Below are 23,026 nucleotides of genomic sequence, written 5' to 3' on the forward strand. Positions count from 1 at the left end.
AATGATTTATTAGTTAGTCATACCACTACAGTAGCAAAAACGGTTCTCAGTTTCTAAAGATTTTTAAACCTCACTTAAGATTTTTGTGCAGGTTTTTTAATGTAAATAAAATGCTATCGCTATGTAACTCGCTTCACTAAATAATAAGTATTTTGTGCCGATGATCTTTTTTTTCACTGTTTCAACAACCAAAGTTCTATCAATATTTATAATATTGTGTCTTGTTCATATCGTGTTTATCGTGATAAAATTCTGATATTTTATGTTTACCTATTATATTTTATACTTTTTTATTACATATTCATTACATGATATTTAATATTTAATATAATTCATATGTTTCTATTATATTGCATTATTTTCACATATTTATCAGAGGGAATGCATCTGGGGATAACCCAAGGAAATTATTGCAAGCGGAGTGGATTGCCAACCATTGTAGATTTTTAAGGGTTGGATGCCTTCTCTCGACGAACCATCGGCCGTGGAAGCCCTAGAAGTCAATTCGAAGGCCAAGCCACACAGACATAGGCTGGACCTTGCTACCGATGGGGGACCCTTACATACATACATACATACATATTGAAATGATGATTATGGTGATATTAATGTGCGCTTCCATGATCATATTGGTCCTAGCAGCTTTGAAAGCTTAACAGAGCTGCGTTTTTCTTTATGAGTTGAATATTAACAAATTTTCCAATCTAAAAAGACTAAAAAATTGTCATCCTTGGTGTTACTAGTCATAAAGGTTAGGTCATCTTATTGTCAGCCACTGGAATTAGGTCTTTATGGCGTTGAAAAATTGTCATCAAAACCCCCATCTTAATATGATTATGAAATTCGAATTTAAATAAGCATAGGTTTAAATGTAAAACTGAGAACTTTATTCGTTAAAATCATCATTTTTCATTCACAAAACAAAATTAAGTATTGTTTAGAGTGAGAACGTAATAAACAAAACAAAATAAAACATTTTTTTCGAGAATAATTTCTCTTCAGAAAACGCTGAGAATTTCACATCCTTTTTACACACGAGGAATCGGGAATGGTAACGAAAATAGTATTTTTACCGCGTCTGATAAATACATATTTCTAATATCACATACTTGACTAATAGGTATATGGTGTGAGAGTTTCCTGTTCGATAATACACATTCTGTTGTGTGCATTTCTGTTGATGTTTTTTTTTTTTTGATAGGCTATATATTGAGGATTTGTAACACGTAATGTTCTACAGCTTCTGCCATGAATAAATTGAATATAATGTATTCCGTTGGCAATTCACAAAGTACTCCGAATTAAAGAAAAAAAATACAATAGCTTAGAACAAAGTCGTTCAAAAGAGCGGGATCTCCTGCTTCATTTAATTTTTCTTGTCCTCGGGGGCGGCACCTTCAGGGGCCTTGATGTCTGGGTATTCCAATTTTACTCCCGGCTCGCAGGTGAACTTGGGGCAGCAGTACGGGAAGGGAGCAGTCTTGTTGGTCTTGTCGCTGTCCAGCTTGCACTTTTCGTTGGCCAGTGGCAGTGGTCCACAGTCCTCGACCAGCTCGAGCAGTCTGTACGAGAAAGAAAAAGTTTTTTTTTCCATTAATATTAGTCTTCAAATAAAAACAAAATTTCGGCTCCACTTACTGGCTTGGATTGCTTTCTGAGACAACGCAAGTTGAGCGTCCACAGAATGGAGTTAGCTCCCAGGACTTGCCAGGCTCAATGGTGGCACAGCGGGTGGATGCGAAGCACATTCCGGGGAAATCTGCAAATCAATACAAAAAAAAACGGTTGTAGATTTTACCTTTGTATATTAAGGGGTACTGGGAAAAAAGCCTTATTTGGTATAGTTGAAATCGTTGATCCCCTACAGGAAGTTTTAAATTAAGTTAAAAAAAATTTGCCTACCTACTCACACATGGACCTTTAGTTTTTTTTTTTAAATTTTAGTGTTTTAAATGGCTTAAACTGTTGAATCTTTCTTCTGTATGAGGGTCTATATGAACTGAATTATCCTTTTTAGATGCATTTTTCCCCAGAGAGATTAAAGCTGAATACATAAAATTCTCTGACTGACCCGAATTTAGAAGCTCTACAACTTGTTTTAGAGGTTTCCAGATCACATCAGAGAAACGGATCCTATACTGATTAAGTTGTTCTGGGTACATGAAATATAAAAACTGCTCAAAAGTACCTTTGAAGAAAGATATCTACCATATGTCTGCTGTGAAAATTTAAGTTGATATATCGACTAGGTACCAAATATGTTAATGCACTCCAGAACAGCTCAGACCAAGAGATAAAAAATGTAACAATTGTTGATTGAATCCTCAGCAAGATAATATTTATGATATAGTTCACTCAATTGAGGCGCAATAACGAAAAAAGAAAGAAAGATGGTACGTAGGCCTACCATATATAGGTACACAATAGTTGACCCGGCTTGGCGAATCAATTGAATAACGCACCGGCCAAGTTGTGTGGATGTGAGATTATGCAACATCGGCGCACACAAAAGGTTCATAAATGCAGTTTTGTAAGAAGGAGTTGTTGAGGCAAACAGCCAAAGTAAGTGTACAAAAATAGCAATGTAAGTGGAAACGAGTTTTGCCCCTTTTAGGTTGTTGGTGTTGCGATTTTTTTTCGTTATTGTCTCAATTTTATTTGAGTTGGATTGAAGAAGATAAGTGCACTCCTTGGATGGAGTTACGTGATACGTTTTAAGATCATGTGGGTTACATATATAAAATCATAAACTGCGAACCTGTTGAGTCATTTTCTAACACCAAACAACATTAAAATTGGACTCAACAATTAAAGCCCTGTCCCTGATTTAGTTGCACTTAGGACTGAGCTCAGATAAAAAGTGAGAACGCCAGATGCTGCACCATATTCCTGTCTCAGGAATTACTGACCCGATTTTTATAAACTTTGTAGCATTGAATTAAATATCTTAAGTTTCAAGGTATTATTTTGTACCACAAATTTTTTTATTTAACTTCAGTATTTTGAGCTCAGTATCAAAATGTTGAGAAATTTTTGTTCCGTTGAACGATTAAAATTGCAGTATACTTGTTTATTCTTCAGTTTTCATCAGAACTTCTAATGGTGATGGTTAGTGTAGTAGAAGGGAGTTACAGTGCGAAAACAAAAAAAAAGTTTTTTTTGGATTTTCCACCTGATCCGCGCCCAGTCATAATGATGTGAAAAAAAAAAGTTTTATTTTGGTTAAAACTCTCAACTTAAATGAACCACTCTATCCAAAAAAGTTTGCATGAGAGTGGTGGTGGAACACTTCCAAGTCCTCCAAGTGCATATGACACGTTTGTAGTAGTCAGACGGCGGCAACGCTATTCAAACCGTATCCGAGATATTAACCAAACAGTAGCGCTACAAAGTGCTCCATACAAGAGTTTAGAGAATTTGGGAAGCTTGTAGGAACAGGCATACAAAAAAAAAGGAAATTAGCTCCTAATGTTATATTTCCATAATTATTCGGCAAAATTTTGTCATGAGAAGGTACTTGCAAGACACGCCGACAGAAATACATTTGACTTTTTTACAAAATTTGTGCAAACACATAAGAGCAGACTTTTCAGAAGTGCATTTTTCATAAATGAAATTCAACTCTTAAATAAATCTATAAAACATCAAAATCATTTTAAATCTTCTTCCAGTACAAAAAACAACTCTAACACTCCGTTGATTCCAGGAAAAACCATCAAATTTGTTAATTTGGTTTACAGAAAACAGGATAAAATTTCAGTTTTTTCAACCAGGTTTTATCCTTGTTAGAATGCTTTCCAAAACAGAACTTTCGTAAATTTAGCTTACAAATATCTCCAACAATTTATTTGAATGAATGTTTTTGTGAAAATATCACTTTTTCATTTAAAAACTTTTAAAATACTTAGGTGTGTTTTCAATCGCAAGAAAAACACCAGTTTTTGAAACTCAATTTATCGCTTAGTAGCTATCAATCTTTTATCAAAAAATATTTAAAACAATAGAAGAAGACCTAAAAGTTGATTCTACTTACTTTTTAAGAGATCTCTGAAGTGAAAAGCCGTAGTAAAATGAGTTTTAAATTCATCGAAAATTTACACCCCTTTGTTTACCTTTCTTCCTAACTACAAAACGTCAAACATTTACCTGGCATCGCGGATGGAGCACATCTTTCGGATTTCCCCTGTTTTTCCCCTCGTTTTGACAGATTTAAGCTTTTTTCTTCAGATTTAAGCTTTCGTCTCCTATCTTCTCAAGGTAAAAAAAGCTTAAATCTGAGGAAAAAAAGCTTAAAAACGAGATTCACGACCACTTATTTAAAAGATGTTGGTCACACGATACATAGACAAAACGTGTAACGTTGCCTCCCTCTGGTAGTAGTGTACTGAACTGACAGCATAGAAGGCCAAATCCAATACATATTGAAGTAACGAATTTGATGCATCAATTTTGAAACGAACTTTGTAGACAAAGCACGCGTTTTTAACTCGATGAAAAAAACTAAAATTTCTCGGTCTCGGATTTTTAATTCTTTCGAAATGCTACGACAGTTAGCAGGCTGTCATCTCAATGGAAACCAATGATTTTAGTATTTTTTAACTTATCAGAAAATTTGAAAAAAAACATAGCAAGCAAACCGGCGAGCCACAAACAAAGCTGGGTGGTGGCACGTGGTTAAACAAACTGACAGTTTCTTTCATAACATGCGCTTTCTCTCGAATGGTTTATTCTCTCAACTGAAGTCCACCCAACATGTAGTTTGGTTTATGTTGTCACGTTTTTAAATTTATTTTAAATTAATAAAACATGTTACAAAACATAAAAAAACACATTAGATTTTATCATTGGATTCCTTGAACTCTATAGAATACAGCAGAATAACTTTTATGCTTATAAGTATCTCGACAAATAATAAAGATACATATGTATTAGTAAAGGTGATGTACACTCAAATCACAGTTTAACCGATGATAAATATCATCCCCTGTTTTTCCGTTAAGAAACCCAAATTCAATCTTCATTATTCCGAGCTTGTTCTTGAATTGAGTACTGTTTCTCATTTTCTCCCATAATTCCAAAGCGTGCAGCCAAAAATTCACATTTTTCATATTTCTCATCATTTCTTCAGTAGAAAAAAGACGTAATCAAACATGTTCTTCACATTATTTCTAGAGTTGGTTTTGATTAGGTCGTATGAACCAATATATACAAAATAGAGTTATTTGCTGCAAACGATTGATAAACATGTATTCTATCTTTGGCAAAAAATTGGTTTCAATTTATCATTAAATAACTTTTAAACAATGATTTGAATTTAGGACGTATATTGCCTTCAACATTTTTGAGTGCAATTTGGTCTTTGCGTCATTTTGCGTTGCCGTGTATTTTCCGTGATGCAAAAGGACGCTTAAAACAATTCGGCAGGTTGGTTTTTACGACGTTATGCTTCGTCGCGGACAAGTTCTTTACTAAGTGATCCAAGTGATGAAAAATCGAGTAAATATGAAAGAAAACTGTGTCCATAAGTGATCATTATTGTCCTAAAAGAAAAAATGGCTCCAAAGTTGAAAAAAATATTTCTTGTCTTCATGATGTAGGCATTAACTTCAGCTTTCATATGCATAAGGCAAATATTTTTTTGGACGTGTAATATATGAACTATAGCTGTTTTCCTGAGGCATGTTTTTTCGGATTTTTTTCTTTCATGCTGAATAACGAGAAAACTAGTAGCTTTAGCTATATATAATGTTCTAAACATATTTTACTGACATTACAAGATTTCTATTGATATAAGTTTTATATGAAGTTAATTATAATTCGAACGACTTAGATAGATTTTACTTTTGGAGTGTCAAATTGACACTCTAAGTCGGAAAAGGGAGATTTTTTTTGTCCAGGCTTCCAGGGTTCGTCCATAAAAAAAAGTAAAGATACAATATTCAAGAACTTTTGAAATCATTTGGGGTCTCCGAAGAAATTTTTGTATTTTGAAGCTTCTGAAAAAAGTTACAAGCCTCCAAACTTGCAATAGTGTCAAAATGACATTCTAATGCGGATGAGGGTTAAGGAAAATAGTGAGGAATTTTTTTATATTTATATCACGTTATTTTCTCGATTTTTTCGTAGTCATCAATTTTTAGTCTTTTTTAAGTTAAAGATAGACTTTAAGTTTGTTCATAGACTTCTTGTTTACACGCCTCATTGATAGTGCTAGGAATTTTAGTAGGAAACTTTAGGAGCGTGTAGGAGATGGAGGACGAAACCCTCACCCGCAATACGGGCCAGCATCTCCCAGGGTTTACCTCCCCCGAACAAGGTACCTGTTACAAAAACTCCCCACGGTTATGGGTGGATCGTAGAGATCTCTGTATCTACCTTTTAAGTAAACGTGAGTCACTTAAGTGACTGACATTTCTTCCCCTCTCCCTCACTCAGTTCGCATGGTTTGGCCAGGGCACCTTCAATGTGGGGCTTGTTTTTCAGTTCAAGAGATTTAGTAATGTGAGGCAACGAACTGGGAGACTTCAGCTTCTTTTGTAACTATAGCTTTGAAAGTGTAACATCATCATGGTACAATTTCAGAAAACTGTAACTCCATAAAACGGAGTGTTGCTGAGTAGCGCCATCCGAAGTTTTAAGAATGCGAAGACCTAATTTGCGAAAAATCTGTTCGGTTGTTGACAAGTTACAGCTGTTTGAATTTTTATAACTAACATTTTTGTTTACTCGGGTCCTTAAGCTTTAAAGCGAACTTCGCACTTTCGAAAAAAAGTACATTACTCGCTCGTCCATCGAACACGCTCGGTAATAGATGTTTTTGAGTGCTAAGACTGTTGTTACTGTAAAATCGGACATTAGGTTCCGTTTTCTTCAAATAGATTACGTTTCTATACATTGTTTTTTTTTTAAATTTTTTATGTTCCATGTTTCAGATAAACAATCTTACTTTTGATAATCTATTTACTAAATTTAACCTAAGTGAAAGAGTTTTCTTTGCTTTGAAAAGAAAAATCATAATGAGTTATAGACAGAATAAGCACAGACTAGTGTCCTGTCTGTATTAGTCTGTAAAATAAGGTTAGTCCACGTTCATTTTCGACTGAAGTGTAAATGGACCTTTATCTGATAACTTTAGTAGGCTCTGGCAAACTACGCTTTTATTCGATCAAAAACTAGAAAAAAATTACTCATCATGCATTCAAGTGTCTGTAAGTTTTGATCTTAACCGATAGCAACGACTCATGGAATTGATCATAGGTACTTAGCCTAGTTCCGCCACTGCTGGAGGAACGCAGCAAACTTTAGGTACATTGTTGATTGCCAGCCAAGCTTTGTTGAACCATTCCTAAAATATGTGCAAATTATCGGAAGAGCAACTCGCGACTACCGGTCCAGTTGGAGTTGTTGGAGCTACTAGGTAGGTATTTACTAGGTATAGTATAGATACTAAGCAGTAGATTTTTTATGTCTGTTAATCCATTACCGGGTGATTGTTATGCTATTGTGTGAGCAACAACGCCCCGGCACACCGAACCACCTTCGGATAGATTCCCATTGAATTTCACGTCTTGAGGGGAAGGCGAATTAAATTAGCAGCAATTCATCTCGCCAATTTTGTTAGCTGCCTACACGTCAGAAGCTGTGCCATAAACTAACAAAGATAATCAACGAGAAGCTACTTAACGTGTTTTCGGCGTAGGTACACTATGCGGTAGAGATTATGTTGGAGTAAATATTTGAAGCGCTACAGTGCGGGTCAAACTGACAACGAGGTGCTATGGGGGTCGGGCGCACTGGATTTTGACAGCTGAACAGAGTGAAGGAAAATGTAAACAAATGATGCATGGAAACAACATTTTTTAACGTAAAATTTTGAAACACCTGCCGAATTTTCACAAAAACTGGTGAAAGGGAAAGTTCGGAAAACTATTCAAAATTATTTTTTTGCTTTTTTTGTTTTTTAAAACGTATTCTCAAGGTGAGTATTTTGTGATTGAAGTCAGTGCTTTCAAATGGTATTAGAAAACAAGCTTTTTAAAAAAGTGAATTTATAAATGAAAAATTATCAGTTTTCAATTTTTTTCAACTTTATATTCATAAAAAATAGTTGAATAATCATATATAAGCGAGTTTTGGTTGTGTTAAGCCGTCAAGGTATCGTAAATGGGCTTGAAAATTGATTTAATTTTTTAGGTTTTCTTTGTTATTTTTGGATTGATTCAGTTGAAAATAAGCACAAAGGTAAGTAAATTAATACAAAAATCATTATACAAAATTTATTATTATTTTTATATTAAACTATATGCTTCACTCAAAAAATGTACTTTTCATGTCTAATTCAATAATTTTAAAACCATAATATCAACAAAACATAGACATACTAGTTATTTATACTTGATGTAAAATTTAAAAAGAATCTCATTTTAAAAGTAATTGAATATTGAACCTATAGTTTGATTTTTTTTTTCATAATTTTTTTGCCAAACATATTGTGAGGCCATATGAAATTGATTATCGGGTGTGATGAAGCATCGTTCTTAAATAATTGTATGTTTAATTACTGAACTTTTTGCTATTCATTCCTGATAACTATTTTAACTTTTTCAAAACTTTTTAAGTGTTCGGAAATAAGATCATTTTTACGTTATTAAAATAACCAAATTGTAACCGAATGAACTTAGTTGAATGGACAACACCAACTGTAGCCTTCCATTCGCATATAGTCATTATTCGCTTACTCGAACTGCATCTTTGAGCTTAAAAACATTTAATTTGAAATTTTTGGCTGCTGCAAAACTGTTAAAGTAAATAAATTAGAATACACCTACGTCATTTGACCTTTATGTACATTCCAGAACGATTAAAGCGGTTCCGCTAGAGAATTAGTTTTGTGCTCATATGCATGTTTTGGTCAATGAAATCAGTGATTTTTATATGTTAAAAAACTTGGTAGTTTCAAATTTCATAATTCTACCAAAAATCATTTTGCAACTAGTTATATCTCTTTTAACTTTTAGTGAAAAAAAACGGGGAGGGTTAAAGCAAAAATTCATCATAAAATAATGTTTTTTTGTGGGGTTCCATAAAGCGATGAATTAAACATGCATTTTATTTTAAGCGTCTGTAACTAGATAGTTGTATAAATTTTTACAAACTATACGAAATTTGAATCTACTTACGTTGAACAACAAACTTGTAGAAAAAACGGACCAAAAAAACCTTTTTAAACTATTGAAATAACTGTTTGAAAAACCTAATAAATATGCTCACTTTGTTTACACTTGAGCTCACTCTGTTCGTAAATATCACAGCTGGCAGCAGTGCAGCTGGACTGAAGCGAATTGGTAGCATTCGCTTAAACACAACCAATTCCTGCTGTTTACACACGTTATAATTATGTTAATAACGACTGGGCAGATGAATACGAAGGCTTTGGGTGGTGTTTTTTTTTTCGTTGTCCAGCGCTGAGGTTGCTGTAGAAAAAACTTTCAATGAAAGGCTCATTGTTTACTAGTTGAAGAACTTTATCGGAAAGTTTCTTCCTGTGTGGTCGGGGCGAGGAGTTACATCACCAAAATGATTGCTCAAGGGAGTTTTTACTGTTCCGTCAATTTATTCCTATTCAATAGTTTTAAAAGTTACGATCGAGGGGAAACTTCGTCCGTCATAAAATTTTAAAGGTTTCTGGGGTTTAGCAAAAGGTCACAAAATTGGTTGACGTAAAACATAAGCTGAATTGAAGTTTTAGAAGCCTTTTAAGTGTGACGACTCAAATGAACGTAAACGAAGGAAAAACACCACATAACTTGGTTTTATAATTTGGGAGAATATGGGGAAACAAGTTTATAGATGATATTCGTACTGTCTCATTTTGGAAAAAAACTTTTCCCCACCCATTTTCCTAAACTATAAAATCAAAATATGTTTTGTTCGTATTGATGAAGAAATAAGAATATTTTCACGTTCACCAGTTGTAAATTGAGTTTTTTTTATCAAAATAATATTTTTTTTTTCAGATTTGCAAATTGATTCCAAATCATAATTATTTCCGGTAAACATGTTCGATTTTCATTATTTTGTAGAATAATTCAGGTTCAAATCGAAAAGCCTGGAAGCCACACCTAAAGTAATAGTAGCCCCAGACAGCGAAATACCCCTTGTTCTGTAAAGATTATTCTTAGGCTGAGGCGTTATCATGCTTTGGCGGCATCCATAAATTACGTAACGCAAAAAATGCACTTTTTTGACCCCCTCCCCCCCGTATGTCACAAATCGTAACGCTACGTAACGTAACATACCCCCCTATAAAAATTACGTAACGCTGACAATTACCCCCCCCCCCCCCTCCCATTATCTCATGATTTAAACACTTATTTTCGAAGGTAAAAAATATTACATATTTTTAACGATCTTTAAAACAGAATTATTATACATCCAAATCGCTTCTTAGTACTCATTGATGATAACTCTCTGATAAAATAAATTAAATATCTTATTACGAGTTGCTCTGTGCTTGTTAACTGGTGATCTACCTTGTTTACTTTATTTTGTTCAAGCAGCATAACTTGTTATGCAAAATATACTCTACTTAGTAATATTCGTCGGAATAATCAAAATAGCTGATCGGAATAATCAAAATCAATTGAGAAAAAAAAGTAAAATTTTCGTCTAAAGATTGGATTGAGTTCTTGGGGGTAAATGTATCTAATATTCGGTTTTCCAACGGTTATTTCACGGATATCCAATACACGTTTAGTCTGTCTTAGAATCTTTAAATAGGAATGGTTATAACCAGTTTCAATTTTGTTAAAACTTACAAATTTTAAGCTGATTTTGGTTTGCTTATCAATCATTCAGCAAAAATAGATTATATTAAAAAAGCTGCGATTAAACTGATTTTTTTTAGGAAAAAAATCGTTACGTAACGATGAGCATACCTCCCCCCCTCCCCTATGTCACAATTCGTAACGCTAGAGCTTACTCCCTCCCCCCCCCCTAGGAGCGTTACGTAATTTATGGATGCCCCCTTTGGTACGCAGTAGTTTTTTTTTATTTGTTTTTTTTTTTCTCGAAAACTATCTTTTGAGGAAGCGAAAATCTGATCCACTACGTTGGATAGTGGCACATATTCGATCGGAACACGTTTTGTACTATATGTCAACACACAAAAACTCGAAAACCACAGAGGGTCCTGACGACCAGAATGACTCGCTTTTCCATGCGGTAGATCGAACTGGTACGATAAATCTTGTCTTAAAAGTGAACGTAATCTCGTATAGCTAGTCGTACTTCTTATTGACGAGTCCACCAACCGGTCACCGGCTTCTGGTGAGTCACGCCTCATGCCTGGTAAGAATTATAATAAACCATGATTGCCACGCTTGATTCGGTAACTTGGCACTGCAAAAGTACATGGTACAGCAGTTGTTCAAATAAATAATATAGATCTTTTCCGGCTTAGATTGTACCTCAAGCTAGTGACGGGCAGCCGTTAATGGTTGGTTTGAAAAGCGTGAAACAATTGGCGTTGCTCTAATGCTAATGCTAATTAATTCAGCGATCTTAGTCCACTCGATTAGCGAAATAACAACCGCAGTGAAACGGTTTCGCGGTTGACCTTGACTGACGCGATGCAACTGACGATCTTTCTTCTCTCTGCGTCTCCACCTGATCGTGCAATCGTACACAGGCTCTTGTATCAATACAGCGAACGATCTGGAAAACCGGCCAATATTTGATTTTTTTCCCACTGTTGAAGGCCTGCCAACCGGCGGCGAATCAGGTTTTTTGGGGTCTGTCTGTGATCTTTCTAGAAATATTAATCACCCAGAGGTGCTCGGTGGGGTTTTCCAAGATACCTTTCGCGAAAATATCACTTCACGGGGTTGCGTTTAGGTCAAGTTCGATGGATTTGTGAGGTAACAAATATTATGCCACATTAGACTGAGTCGATTTGGGGTCATTTTGGAATTTCTCAAACCCTGGGGTCTTAAAAGCTTCGTCTTGGTCCAAAACTCATCCATGATTTTTTGCAAAAATTTTAAGTAACGTTTACATGAGTAAATTTGAACTTTTAGGTTTGTATGGGAAAATTGAATATTTTGTACTGAAAAATCAACATCATTTTTGTTTCGTCTGTGGAGCCGAGCCAGATTATGGTTTTTGCGCCAATTTATAAAATTCTCAAAGGAAATTTTCCGCTGAACAACTGTGTCGAAGACCGTAACTTCGTATCTTATTAGGAAAAAAAAGTTATTAGCTGTTTAACAGGGGTATATCTTTTCGCACTGATAAACAATAAATTCAATTGACATCCCTGCAAGGTGCCTAGCGAGGTATTACGTGACTATTTTTCATGCAACACTTCGCGAGGCTCAATCAGTGATGTCAATTGCATTTACTGTAGATCAATGCGAAAAGACATACCCCTGTTAAACAGCTAATAACTTTTTTTCCTAATAGAATACGAAGTTATGGTCTTCAACAAAGTTGTTCAGTAGAATATTTCCTTTGAGAATTTTATAAATTGGCACAAAAACCATAATCTGGATCGGCTCCACAGACGAAACAAAAATGATGTTGATTTTTCAGTACAAAATATTCAATTTTCCCATACAAACCTAAAAGTTCAAATTTACTCATGTAAACGTTACTTAAAAATTTTGCAAAAAATCATGGATGAGTTTTGGACCAAGACGAAGCTTTTTAGACCCCAGGGTTTGAGAAATTCCAAAATGACCCCAAATCGACTCAGTCTAATGCCACATCCAACTCCTTTCCGCTAACCTCCTTTTACTTTCTTCTGGTAAACAAAGAAACTTGTAGAAATGGGCTTACATGAAATTGTTAATAAATTCATCCCTCAGTCCGGGCTTGATATTTAAATGATAATTTATGCATTAAAATTCAGTTCTTTAAGGCCAGTGATGAAAGATTGGAAGATCTTCAAAGGTACGCGTACTGAAGAAAAAACCTTTAGAAAACTGATATAATCAATGTTCGGTTTGATGTGATAAAAAAACCTACGTTCGGTTTGTTCGATCGTCACTTCGATCAAACGCGGTTCGTCGAACTGTCTGTTTGTAGGGAAAAAACCGTTTGCTTGACGATTGGACTCAGCGTTCTGCCATCGAAGCGCGATTTTCTGGATGGCGAAAGTTCTTCAACTTAAAGCTTAATGCACCTACCTAGTTATTATCGCCTTATTCAACTCGTATGACTCTATTGTGCCGAAGGAAATTTATAATCACATTTTGCATAAGAAAACTAGAAACAGAAAAAAGGAAAGCTCAATTGTGTTTGTTTTCTTTTTTCCACACATTATAGTGCAATTTGGTGTTGATACCCTTGGGTACAAATCGTATCCAAAGATTTATGTGCGGTCTATGGTGTCATGCATTTGAGGCTTATTTATTTGAATCAGGCTCGCAAAAAAAAGTCAAAGTTGGCCATTGTTGGATCGGGGTTGTTGTTGCTGAAGAAGAAGAACAATTAAAGGTACCAACTTAGGCGAGTTTTGCTATTTTCTGTGCTTTCAGTTTATTTCCAGTGAGCAAACAGAAGGAATTTCGTTTCAATCCACTCAATAGTGCGCTGCTGTTTAACGCCCGCCTGCGCCCACAACAACCGTATGTATATTTGCAGCATGTGCTAATGAAAAATTGTTTAGGAGGAGTTGTTGCTTGCTGCATCGAGCTGATGCTGGTTGTTGTCATACATCGCTATTTGGTAAGATGAATCGAAAGCTTACATCACAACTCGTGTGCGGTTTGGGTCGTTTGTTAAGGAAACAATCGAAATTCCAAGGCCAAAAGTGAACAGTTAAAATGTTACGAAAGGATATTAGCACAGATGAAATGAAAGGTAGGATTATAGTTCAACTGCCTCTTCATCTCTTGATAAAGTATTTTTCCTTCGAATACATTTAGTTTGGACATACTAGCGTTGGTCCGCATCTAAATGTTCGGTCTTGTGTGAGAAATACTATCAACTAAAACATTACGAAAATTCATGCCGATCGATTCAAATGGTAACAATATAACCTTTTTCTTGTAACACTCATATGGAATGAAAAGACGCCTTTAAAAAGTGGTCGGGAAATCCCAATACTCAAGCAAATAACAAGAGTTGAACTCAAAAATATATTTTTCGTGCTAATTGGGCTGATTATGTAGTTTGTATGCAGAATATGAAATCTGCTCAAGTCCGTAGCTTTGACGAATGTCGAAAAATGTACTGATTTTGGCAAAATTAAACTTGATGCCTTTTTTTGGTCGTCAGGTCGAATTTTCATTTATCTTTTAAATCCCTTTAATTTTTCAGAAAATCCGTAGGAAATGCTGGAAATCCGTAGATTTCAAACATCGATCCGTAGCTCCGTAGAAATGTTTAAAATCCGTAGATCTGCCAACGTTACGTGCGAATGCCCCTTCAATTATTGCGACGGCAATGGTGAAGTGGATGGAGCTCATGTCTTCCAGGCCAATGGTTATGAGATCGAATCTTGGTCATGGCATAAGGCGAACACGAAATTATTGCGAAACATTCAACAGGGCATAACCAAAATTTGAACACTTTCTCATTGGAAAAAAATGGAGGTGAGCCAACGCGAGTCGAGAGAACAAATTCTTTTAAAACACCTAAAATTTCCTGACCTTCACAGAAAGAAAAATGTAATTTTACATTGCACTTTTTCGCAGCCTCGTCACAGAAAATATGAAAAAGAGTATAGCATCTTGTCATTTGCGATGAAATAAACGTGCAATTTCATGTAAATCTCAGTATCGCAACCTTCGTCCGTATTTTGTTTTACCTGTTCGTGTGCTGTTTGTTTTTGTTCGAGTTGGAGCCTCCTCCCGGAGGTAGTGGGCACAGAGTTATTCAGTATGGTAAGTCAAAATAAATTAGAAAATCGTTTTAAGAAGAAGTTACAATGTTGATTAACTTGTACCTTTTGTTTTTTTTTGCAGACGTTCGATAGTTGCCTTCGATCTCCTCCGGCACCTGTCGTCGTTTCCGTCGTTGAGAGAATGGAACAACATCAACCGGCGTTTTGAGAAAGTGAATAGTGTGCAATGTGTAGTGATCAATTCGAGCTATATGTTTGTTTGTTCTATTAGATGTAGTTATTGTTTTGAAAAATAAAAGTATTATAAAAGAAAGCCCGATCTTTTTCTTATTGGATAAATAGCCATATATACCTAAGAATGAAACGGGAAACGTAAACCTACATTAAACAACGCAGTAGAATGCGATGGGAAGTTTACCTGAAACAAGCAGTATTGATGCATGTAAATACCCGATTCCTTTCTACCCATGCTATTGCATGTAATGTTACATGGATTTTTCTAAGTGTGTGTCGCACCGGCAATATTGAAAAATGATGAAAATTCACATGTTGAGGCGGTTCCAGGAGCGGTTGATGTTGAACCACGGCAAATGAGCTGGAAGAAAACCGGGACTGGAGAACAAAAAGACGGATGGTAAAGTGGAGCGGATGATTAAAGTAAATCCCAACGTCTCAAGCCGTGATTTGACTGAAAAAATCGGCATGTCGCTGAGCTACGTCCAGAATGCAAACAAGAGAGCTGGACTACATACATACAACACACTTAGAAAAATCCATGTAACATTACATGCAATAGCATGGGTAGAAAGGAATCGGGTATTTACATGCATCAATACTGCTTGTTTCAGGTAAACTTCCCATCGCATTCTACTGCGTTGTTTAATGTAGGTTTACGTTTCCCGTTTCATTCTTAGGTATATATGGCTATTTATCCAATAAGAAAAAGATCGGGCTTTCTTTTATAATACTTTTATTTTTCAAAACAATAACTACATCTAATAGAACAAACAAACATATAGCTCGAATTGATCACTACACATTGCACACTATTCACTTTCTCAAAACGCCGGTTGATGTTGTTCCATTCTCTCAACGACGGAAACGACGACAGGTGCCGGAGGAGATCGAAGGCAACTATCGAACGTCTGCAAAAAAAAACAAAAGGTACAAGTTAATCAACATTGTAACTTCTTCTTAAAACGATTTTCTAATTTATTTTGACTTACCATACTGAATAACTCTGTGCCCACTACCTCCGGGAGGAGGCTCCAACTCGAACAAAAACAAACAGCACACGAACAGGTAAAACAAAATACGGACGAAGGTTGCGATACTGAGATTTACATGAAATTGCACGTTTATTTCATCGCAAATGACAAGATGCTATACTCTTTTTCATATTTTCTGTGACGAGGCTGCGAAAAAGTGCAATGTAAAATTACATTTTTCTTTCTGTGAAGGTATGGAACTTCCTAAACCGCGATGAGCAACAACAATCGACGGCTAAAATTCGGGCACGGAAGCTCTACGAGAAGATGCTGACAAAATATGGCTGCTGAGTGATGGACGACGAAACGTATATCAAAACCGATTTTAAGCAAATTTCAGGGTTGGAGTTTTTCACCGGCAAGAGCAAGTTCGATGTGGACGACAAATTTAAAAAGGTGAAAATTTCGAAGTTCGCCTCCAAATATCTCGATCGGCAGGCCATCTGCTATTGCGGACTGAGGAGTGAGCCTTTTGTGACAAAGGGCACAGTAGATTGCGAGATCTAAAAATCTGATTGCCTCGAGAAGCGCCTATTGCCGTTTTTGCAGAAGCACGACGAAGCTTCGCTATTTTGGCCAGGTTTGGCATCATGCCACTATTTTAAAATAGTCCTAGAGTGGTTTGAGGCCAATACTGTCCATTTTGTTCCAATGGACATGAACCCGCCAAACTGCTGCGCCCGGTTGAGCAGTACTGGGCAACAATGAAGCGGGAACTTCGGAAGAGCAAGAAGACAGTGGGGGGCAAATTTTTCTTGGAGGTGTATTTGGGTAAAAGAAATGGTTCTATTAATATTTGAAACCCTTCGCTTCTTTTTATGGAGAGATAGAGAGGGGGGAGGGGGCTCCTTCACATTTTCCAGTATAATTGGAAAACTTTTAAAGCATATGGATTTAAATTTGGCATGAGAAGGTATATGAATACGAGAAATGTCTCTATGATATTTTGAGAATCCTCTGTTCTTCCTGTGGGGAAATTTGAAGGTGGGAGTGTGCACTCATACATTTTTTTCAAATAATTCGAGACCTTATCCAGCAAATGGAACCAAATTTCGCTTGGTAGGGTATTTGAGTAGTTACGAGGAATGTGGGGTGATTTAAATGAGAGAAGGGGGCTCCGTTACAATTTTTCGCACAACTCGAGAAATAGAAATAAATTTAATATGAGAGGACATTTGGAATCGATAAATGGTAATATGCTTATTCGAGACTCCTTTCTTTTTCAATTGGGGATAAAGTTAGGGAAAGAGGGGAGCTCACATAAAATTGTTCCGCATGAACCAAGAACTTATCAAACAAATGGAACCAAATATGACATGAGAAATCTTTGGGTACGAGAAATGGTTCTATGATTATTCGAAACACCATCTTTTTTTCCAGTGAGTACATAAGAAATGCGTGAGGGTTTAATACAATATTCTTGGTATAGAAGTAATCAAGCAAAAAAAAAAAACAAATTTGACCTGGAAAGGAATTTGAGTACAAGATATGTTTCTATGGATTTTACGGGATGAATCATCCGCGAGGATGAAAATCCCGGAAAAAAGAAAACAACAACATGGAATTTTACAAATCCTTCTGCCTTGCAGTGTGGAGAGATCAAACTAATCAACCGATATAACCAAATTGGACATGAGAGTTTTTGAATACGAAAAAAATGGATACTCCTTCCAGCTTTTGCGGATGGGAAGGGGAAAGAAGGACTTCATACAAGTTTTTTGGCATAAACCGAGCACTTTTGATACCTACAAAAAAGCAAAATTTAAATAATTTCTTAAAATTTCATTTATTTTTGGAAGGCGTTGCAACGCACACCGAGTCAGCTAGTATATGTATAAAACTACCCTAATATTTTGGCTTAATTCTTAACATTATAAAAAAAATTTGCATGACATTTTCGGTGTCGCAATAATTTCGTGTTCGCCCTTCACATAACAAAGTTTAGAACCTTTCAAAATTGATCACTTTCTTATGCTGATAGCGAAGGGTCCTAGTGATCAGACAATTTTTATAACGATTCAATATGTTAAATCTTTTTCTCTCAATCTCCAAACAACAATTGAACTTCTATAAAATTCATTTTATTTTTTATTTTAGATCCAGAAATATTTAGAACCACTGGTGAGTCAATAAAAGCTTCTATTCCGATTTCTCGACAAGTTTCACGGTTTTCCGAAAGTCTGGCAGATCAAAGTCCGTCAACATTTCAAGGCACACCGCCTGCACCGCATCAGGTCACACATCAGTGCTGCCCACCTACGCCTCTGATTGATGTCCATACATATGTCCAATCATCGTCATCAACATCATCATCATCATCATAATGCAATACGGAATGTGCAAATTGCTGCAGCAGGTTGTTTGTCGAATGGTGCCGGACTTGGTTCTGAGCGCTTACCTACGGACAGATATGTGCTACGACGACGACGCGCCGCGATCAATGAATGGATGCAGTCAGTCATGCAAGGAGGCAGGTATCGTATAGGTATAGGGTTAAGTGACTTCGACTCGCTGAACCACGAACTCACTCACTCACTGATTTGTACGCAAGGGTTCTACGCGCGCGCCACGCCACACCACGGCGATGTTTTCAATCGCGCACAGGGACTGGCTTTTGGGGACAGATTAGTGTCACAGCATTCAAAACGTGGCGCTGCTGCGTACCTACCTACCTAACTAACCGAGTACGCTTGGAAGAAACAGCCTTCAAAACGTCGTGCGCTTGTTTGTAGGTTGACATTATTAGACAGTGATCGTTATAAATTATCAAATCTTGACCATTTTGCAGGGGGTAGGTTGCTGTCTCCGATCGTCGGGCGGGATGAAGAAGGCAAGAGGAAACCTCGCGCTGGACTTGCAAACTGCAATCTTGTAGCAGTACAAGTGCGTGTACCTACAACACTGGAAACCGGTTGCACATTTTTTCTAGTTCTTTCCATCGATTAACGAACTTAAAGTTAAGAAACAAAGACTGAATGAGTGTCTTGTCTGAATCTGTGATGGACAAGAGAGGCACCAACTGGTTCAAAAGTCGATTGTTTCTGGTGTCACTTGCCTGAACCAGGAAACTTACCACGGACGTTAACCGAATTCTGCCTGCAACTGCTTGTGGCATTTGAAAAATCGGATTAACCGCGCATTTGGCATGGCGTGATCATATTTTGTTCCTCTTGTAGGCGAACGCGCGCTTTAGCTACCTGCGCAAATCGAAAGGCGATAAATGATTGGGCAAATTGCATGTGAAACTGGCGTTTGCTATATGGGCGCACGGTATGATTCATAACTGTTTTTGGCTTCCTGTCCAATCAACCAAAACGAACCGAATTAGGATTCGTAAATTAATCATAAAAGAAATAAACCAATAGGTAGCAGGCAATACCTACGTTATACACGACATTGCATTTCCTTTCCATTGGGCGGAAAACAAAATTAATTGTTACGATTCGGATAAATATTAATTGCTTTTAAGCTGAACATTAAATTAAATAATGCAATGGAACACGGATAACACTTATTTGAAATACAAAGCCATTCCGCAAGAAATTGTTTGATATAAGCGTGTTTGAGCTTGACTATACCCATCTTGTTTAAAAATTGATTGAAATCTGCAAAACGACTAATCTCTGTAGCTTTCGAAATACCCATCTACGACTTTAAAAGCTAAAATTACTAGATGTTTCAATCAACGATATCACCGCTCACAAGGAAATGTATGTCACGCTTCCAACTCTTTCAACTTGTCACGCATCATGCCAAAAGTGAATACCTCTAGATAGGTTTAATGCATGGAAGAAAAATTGTCGCCGAGATATCCGTCAACCGGAACGGGTCTCTTTTGAATTTGCACGAGAGCTTTTGACCTCATGCCATGCAGATGATTTTCATACGTGTGTATGGAAATAAAAACGACAATTAATTTAGTTCCGCATAGAATCAACAAACTTTGGTTCTGGTAAACAAAATTAAAACTTCATCACCAGACAGACGGAAGCTACCGAAGTTCAACCGAAGTAGATTTCGATCGATATCGCCAGAGTCGACCCCGGTTGAATGATTTGCCAAATTTTAGATACCCGCCCAAATGCCCTTCGCTTGTTCAAAGTGATTTTGAGTTTGGATTCTTAATTTGAAATCTATAACTAAATTTTGGCTTTCCGAACCTCGACCTGAATTTTGCATCTGAAACGGAAATCTGAATTCTGAATCAAAGATCTGCATTCTGAATCTGACTTTGATTTCTGACTCTGAATTTCGAATTCTGAATCGTAGTTCTGCATATAAATCATGAATCTGATTTATGAACCCTGAATTCGTATTCTGTATTTTGAATTCCGAGCTCTGTATTTTTAATTTGGATCTTAAATCTAAATCTGAATTCTGAGCCTGAATTCTGAATATCTGAGTCTGAACTCAGAATCGGAATTTGAATTCTGAATCTGAATTTTGAGTCACAATCTTCTTTATCTGAATCTGATTTTTGAATTCTGAATTCTTTTTTTTTGTATGTTTTTTTCAACGAGTGATTACTCTGTTTTTTTTACGCTCAATCTAAATTCTCAATCTGAGTTCTTTATTAGAATTTTGAATCTGAATAATAAAAATAGCGATTTTGAATCTGAATTTTAAAATTGAATTCCCAATTTTTAATCTGAATTCTGAATATGAATTACGAGTTCTGTGTTTTGCTTCTGTTTAATGAATCCTGAATCTCATTTCAAAATCTGAATCCCATATTCTGAAACTGAATTTTAATCTTTGAAGAGCTAATATAAAGATTTCATAATGACATATTTATGAAATTTTAGTTAGAATAAATTTAGAGTTTTCATTGGCAAAAAATGTCATAAAACCCAGACCCCTCTTATAGCAAACCGGCCCTGAATTTCAACCCACTACTATTTGCCACTCCCCGACAAGTCACATTCTGTACCTACTATCATCTTTGCCAGCCTTTGACGGTTACCTTCCTACCATCAATGGGTGGATGTTTGTTGATGGCTCTCGCATAGCGATGTTCTGATTTTATGTATTCAGTTTTTAGCGAGTATCCATTACCCATTCCATCAACAAAGGTTGGGATCAAAAATGAAAAAAAAAAAATACACCATACACAAAGCGATTGTCAACGCGATGATGAACTTGACCATTGTTTTGGGAAAGTTTTATGTTTCCCAGTAAAGAGGGGATATCTTGGTTCTTCGACCCCGGAAGTTTTGAAATTCAATTAGAGGTTTAACACGAGAATTGTTGATATTTGAAATTGTGCAGAAGAACAATAAAAAACTATTTCGTGTTTGAAACAACACGTTAATGATCAAAAACGTTATGATATTTGAACATGGAAACAGGATTACAAAAAAAAAAAAATCTAGATTCTGAACGTTGCCTCTCTATTACAGAAACAAATCTAGATTCCAAAATTCAGGATCAACGATTTCCCTAGACGCAAGAACATATTCAAAAACCTACCTCGCAGCACATCAGCCGGGATGAGCCGTTTGTAGATCCTGATGCCTTCATCATCATCATCAGCCTCAGCAGCGGCAGGGGCCGCGTTCTTGTCCTTTGCTGGCTCGTCGGCTCCGAAAACGTGGGCAACGCACAGGGCGGCCACAAAGATGACTCCAACGGTGAATGGTTTCATGATTCCGGCTTTTTCCGTTCTTAAAATTTCAAGCTACAAATTCACAATAACGACCACAACAAACAATTAGGACACAATAATTTCGACTGCCAAGAAGGCGAATTAGCACTAGGTATTGCTCTAAACTAACTGCTGCTCAAACGAAAGCGTGATCGTGTATCTTTCAAGCAAAACATGCACAAAACGTGTTTCCATTGAGCGAGCTGCAATTTAATCGAAACAAGAACACCACCAAAGATCGAGTTTTGCCCGATATGCGGCCGTTGTTCAGAAATTGTTTTGAGAAACACTTAATGAAAAACACTAGAAGAAATTAAGTTACACTAACCACTCTACGACGATTAGCACCCTGGGGTTGTTCTAGGAACAGGACAGCGCGAAACGCACAGACAAACGGAGTGAGAACTTTACTCAGTGAAAGTTGATTCAGAAGTGAGTTCGGGGACCGACTCGTTAGTCGTATTTATAGTAGTGAAAGGAACGAAAAGCGCGAGGGCCTACGACGAAAGACACGAACCTGGCTGGACCCACCCGTTCATACATTGATGATGGCTGGGCTGGCTGACTATTTGCTGCTGATGGCCTGGCGGCAGAATTCAACCGACCGACGCCATTCGCGTTTCAGGCAGAGGCCCCGATCGAAAAGCGGCAACTCAGTCTTAGTCAGCTCGGCAGCAACCATCTGTGAAGCTGGAATGAAGTTGGTAGTATTTCTAGTATTCGAACCCTTAGTCAATTGGTGATATGCGTTCGGGTCGCAATTCATAGTGATTACTGATAAAAAATTCTCTCAATATGCTTAACACGTAATTTTGTTTTTTAATTTGAATTCTAGAACTGTTTGAATTCAATAATATTTTTACTAAACACGTTAGTCCAAAAACCACTAAGATTCTGGAAAGCAAAAACGTCAACTTGAGAATATTTATTTTTATTTCTATTTTTTTAAATTTAGAACCTTTTTTGGCATTCGGGTCCGTGACGTTCCAAAGTTACAAAGTTATGCTAACTTTTATCGTACAATTGAATTGATTTTAAATAGTCTAAAACTTTTGTTGCTCTTTGTTTGGCATCCGAAGATCACCCGGCACTTCGTGATTGATTCGTTCCTCTTCCAATGGAGATACAGTGAGCGAAATAAGAATAGTACCACTATGTGTTTTGCATGTTAAAATATGAATGATTGAAAATCACGAATATTTTCTTCTACAATTTGTTTTGAATTGTTTAACGGACAAATCAATCCATAAGTTTACTTTTTTTGGA

The 23,026-nt window shown here is 36.4% G+C and overlaps 1 protein-coding gene across 1 annotated transcript; it reads right to left on the reverse strand.

Annotated features, from left to right (window-relative positions):
* Positions 1-864: 864 nt before the first annotated feature.
* Positions 865-22,233, reverse strand: LOC129751082 (uncharacterized). Its single transcript, XM_055746367.1, has 4 exons — positions 22,089-22,233; positions 21,586-21,793; positions 1,639-1,759; positions 865-1,562 (listed from the first exon to the last, which is right to left on the reverse strand). Exons 2-4 carry the CDS (start codon positions 21,758-21,760, stop codon positions 1,367-1,369), a joined length of 492 nt encoding a protein of 163 aa, XP_055602342.1. The 5' UTR covers positions 21,761-21,793; positions 22,089-22,233; the 3' UTR covers positions 865-1,366.
* Between the last annotated feature and the right edge of the window lie 793 nt (positions 22,234-23,026).

This window comes from Uranotaenia lowii, chromosome 3 (genome assembly GCF_029784155.1).
Source record: "Uranotaenia lowii strain MFRU-FL chromosome 3, ASM2978415v1, whole genome shotgun sequence".
Taxonomy (NCBI): domain Eukaryota; kingdom Metazoa; phylum Arthropoda; class Insecta; order Diptera; family Culicidae; genus Uranotaenia; species Uranotaenia lowii.

Coding starts and splice junctions, on each gene's coding strand:
- LOC129751082 (XM_055746367.1), bottom strand. CDS start 21,760: ATGAAACCATTCACCGTTGGAGTCATCTTTGTGGCCGCCCTGTGCGTT. Junction 1,760..21,585: donor CCCGGCTGATGTGCTGCGAG/GTAGGTTTTTGA, acceptor ATTGATTTGCAG/ATTTCCCCGGAATGTGCTTC. Junction 1,563..1,638: donor TCAGAAAGCAATCCAAGCCA/GTAAGTGGAGCC, acceptor TTTCTCGTACAG/ACTGCTCGAGCTGGTCGAGG.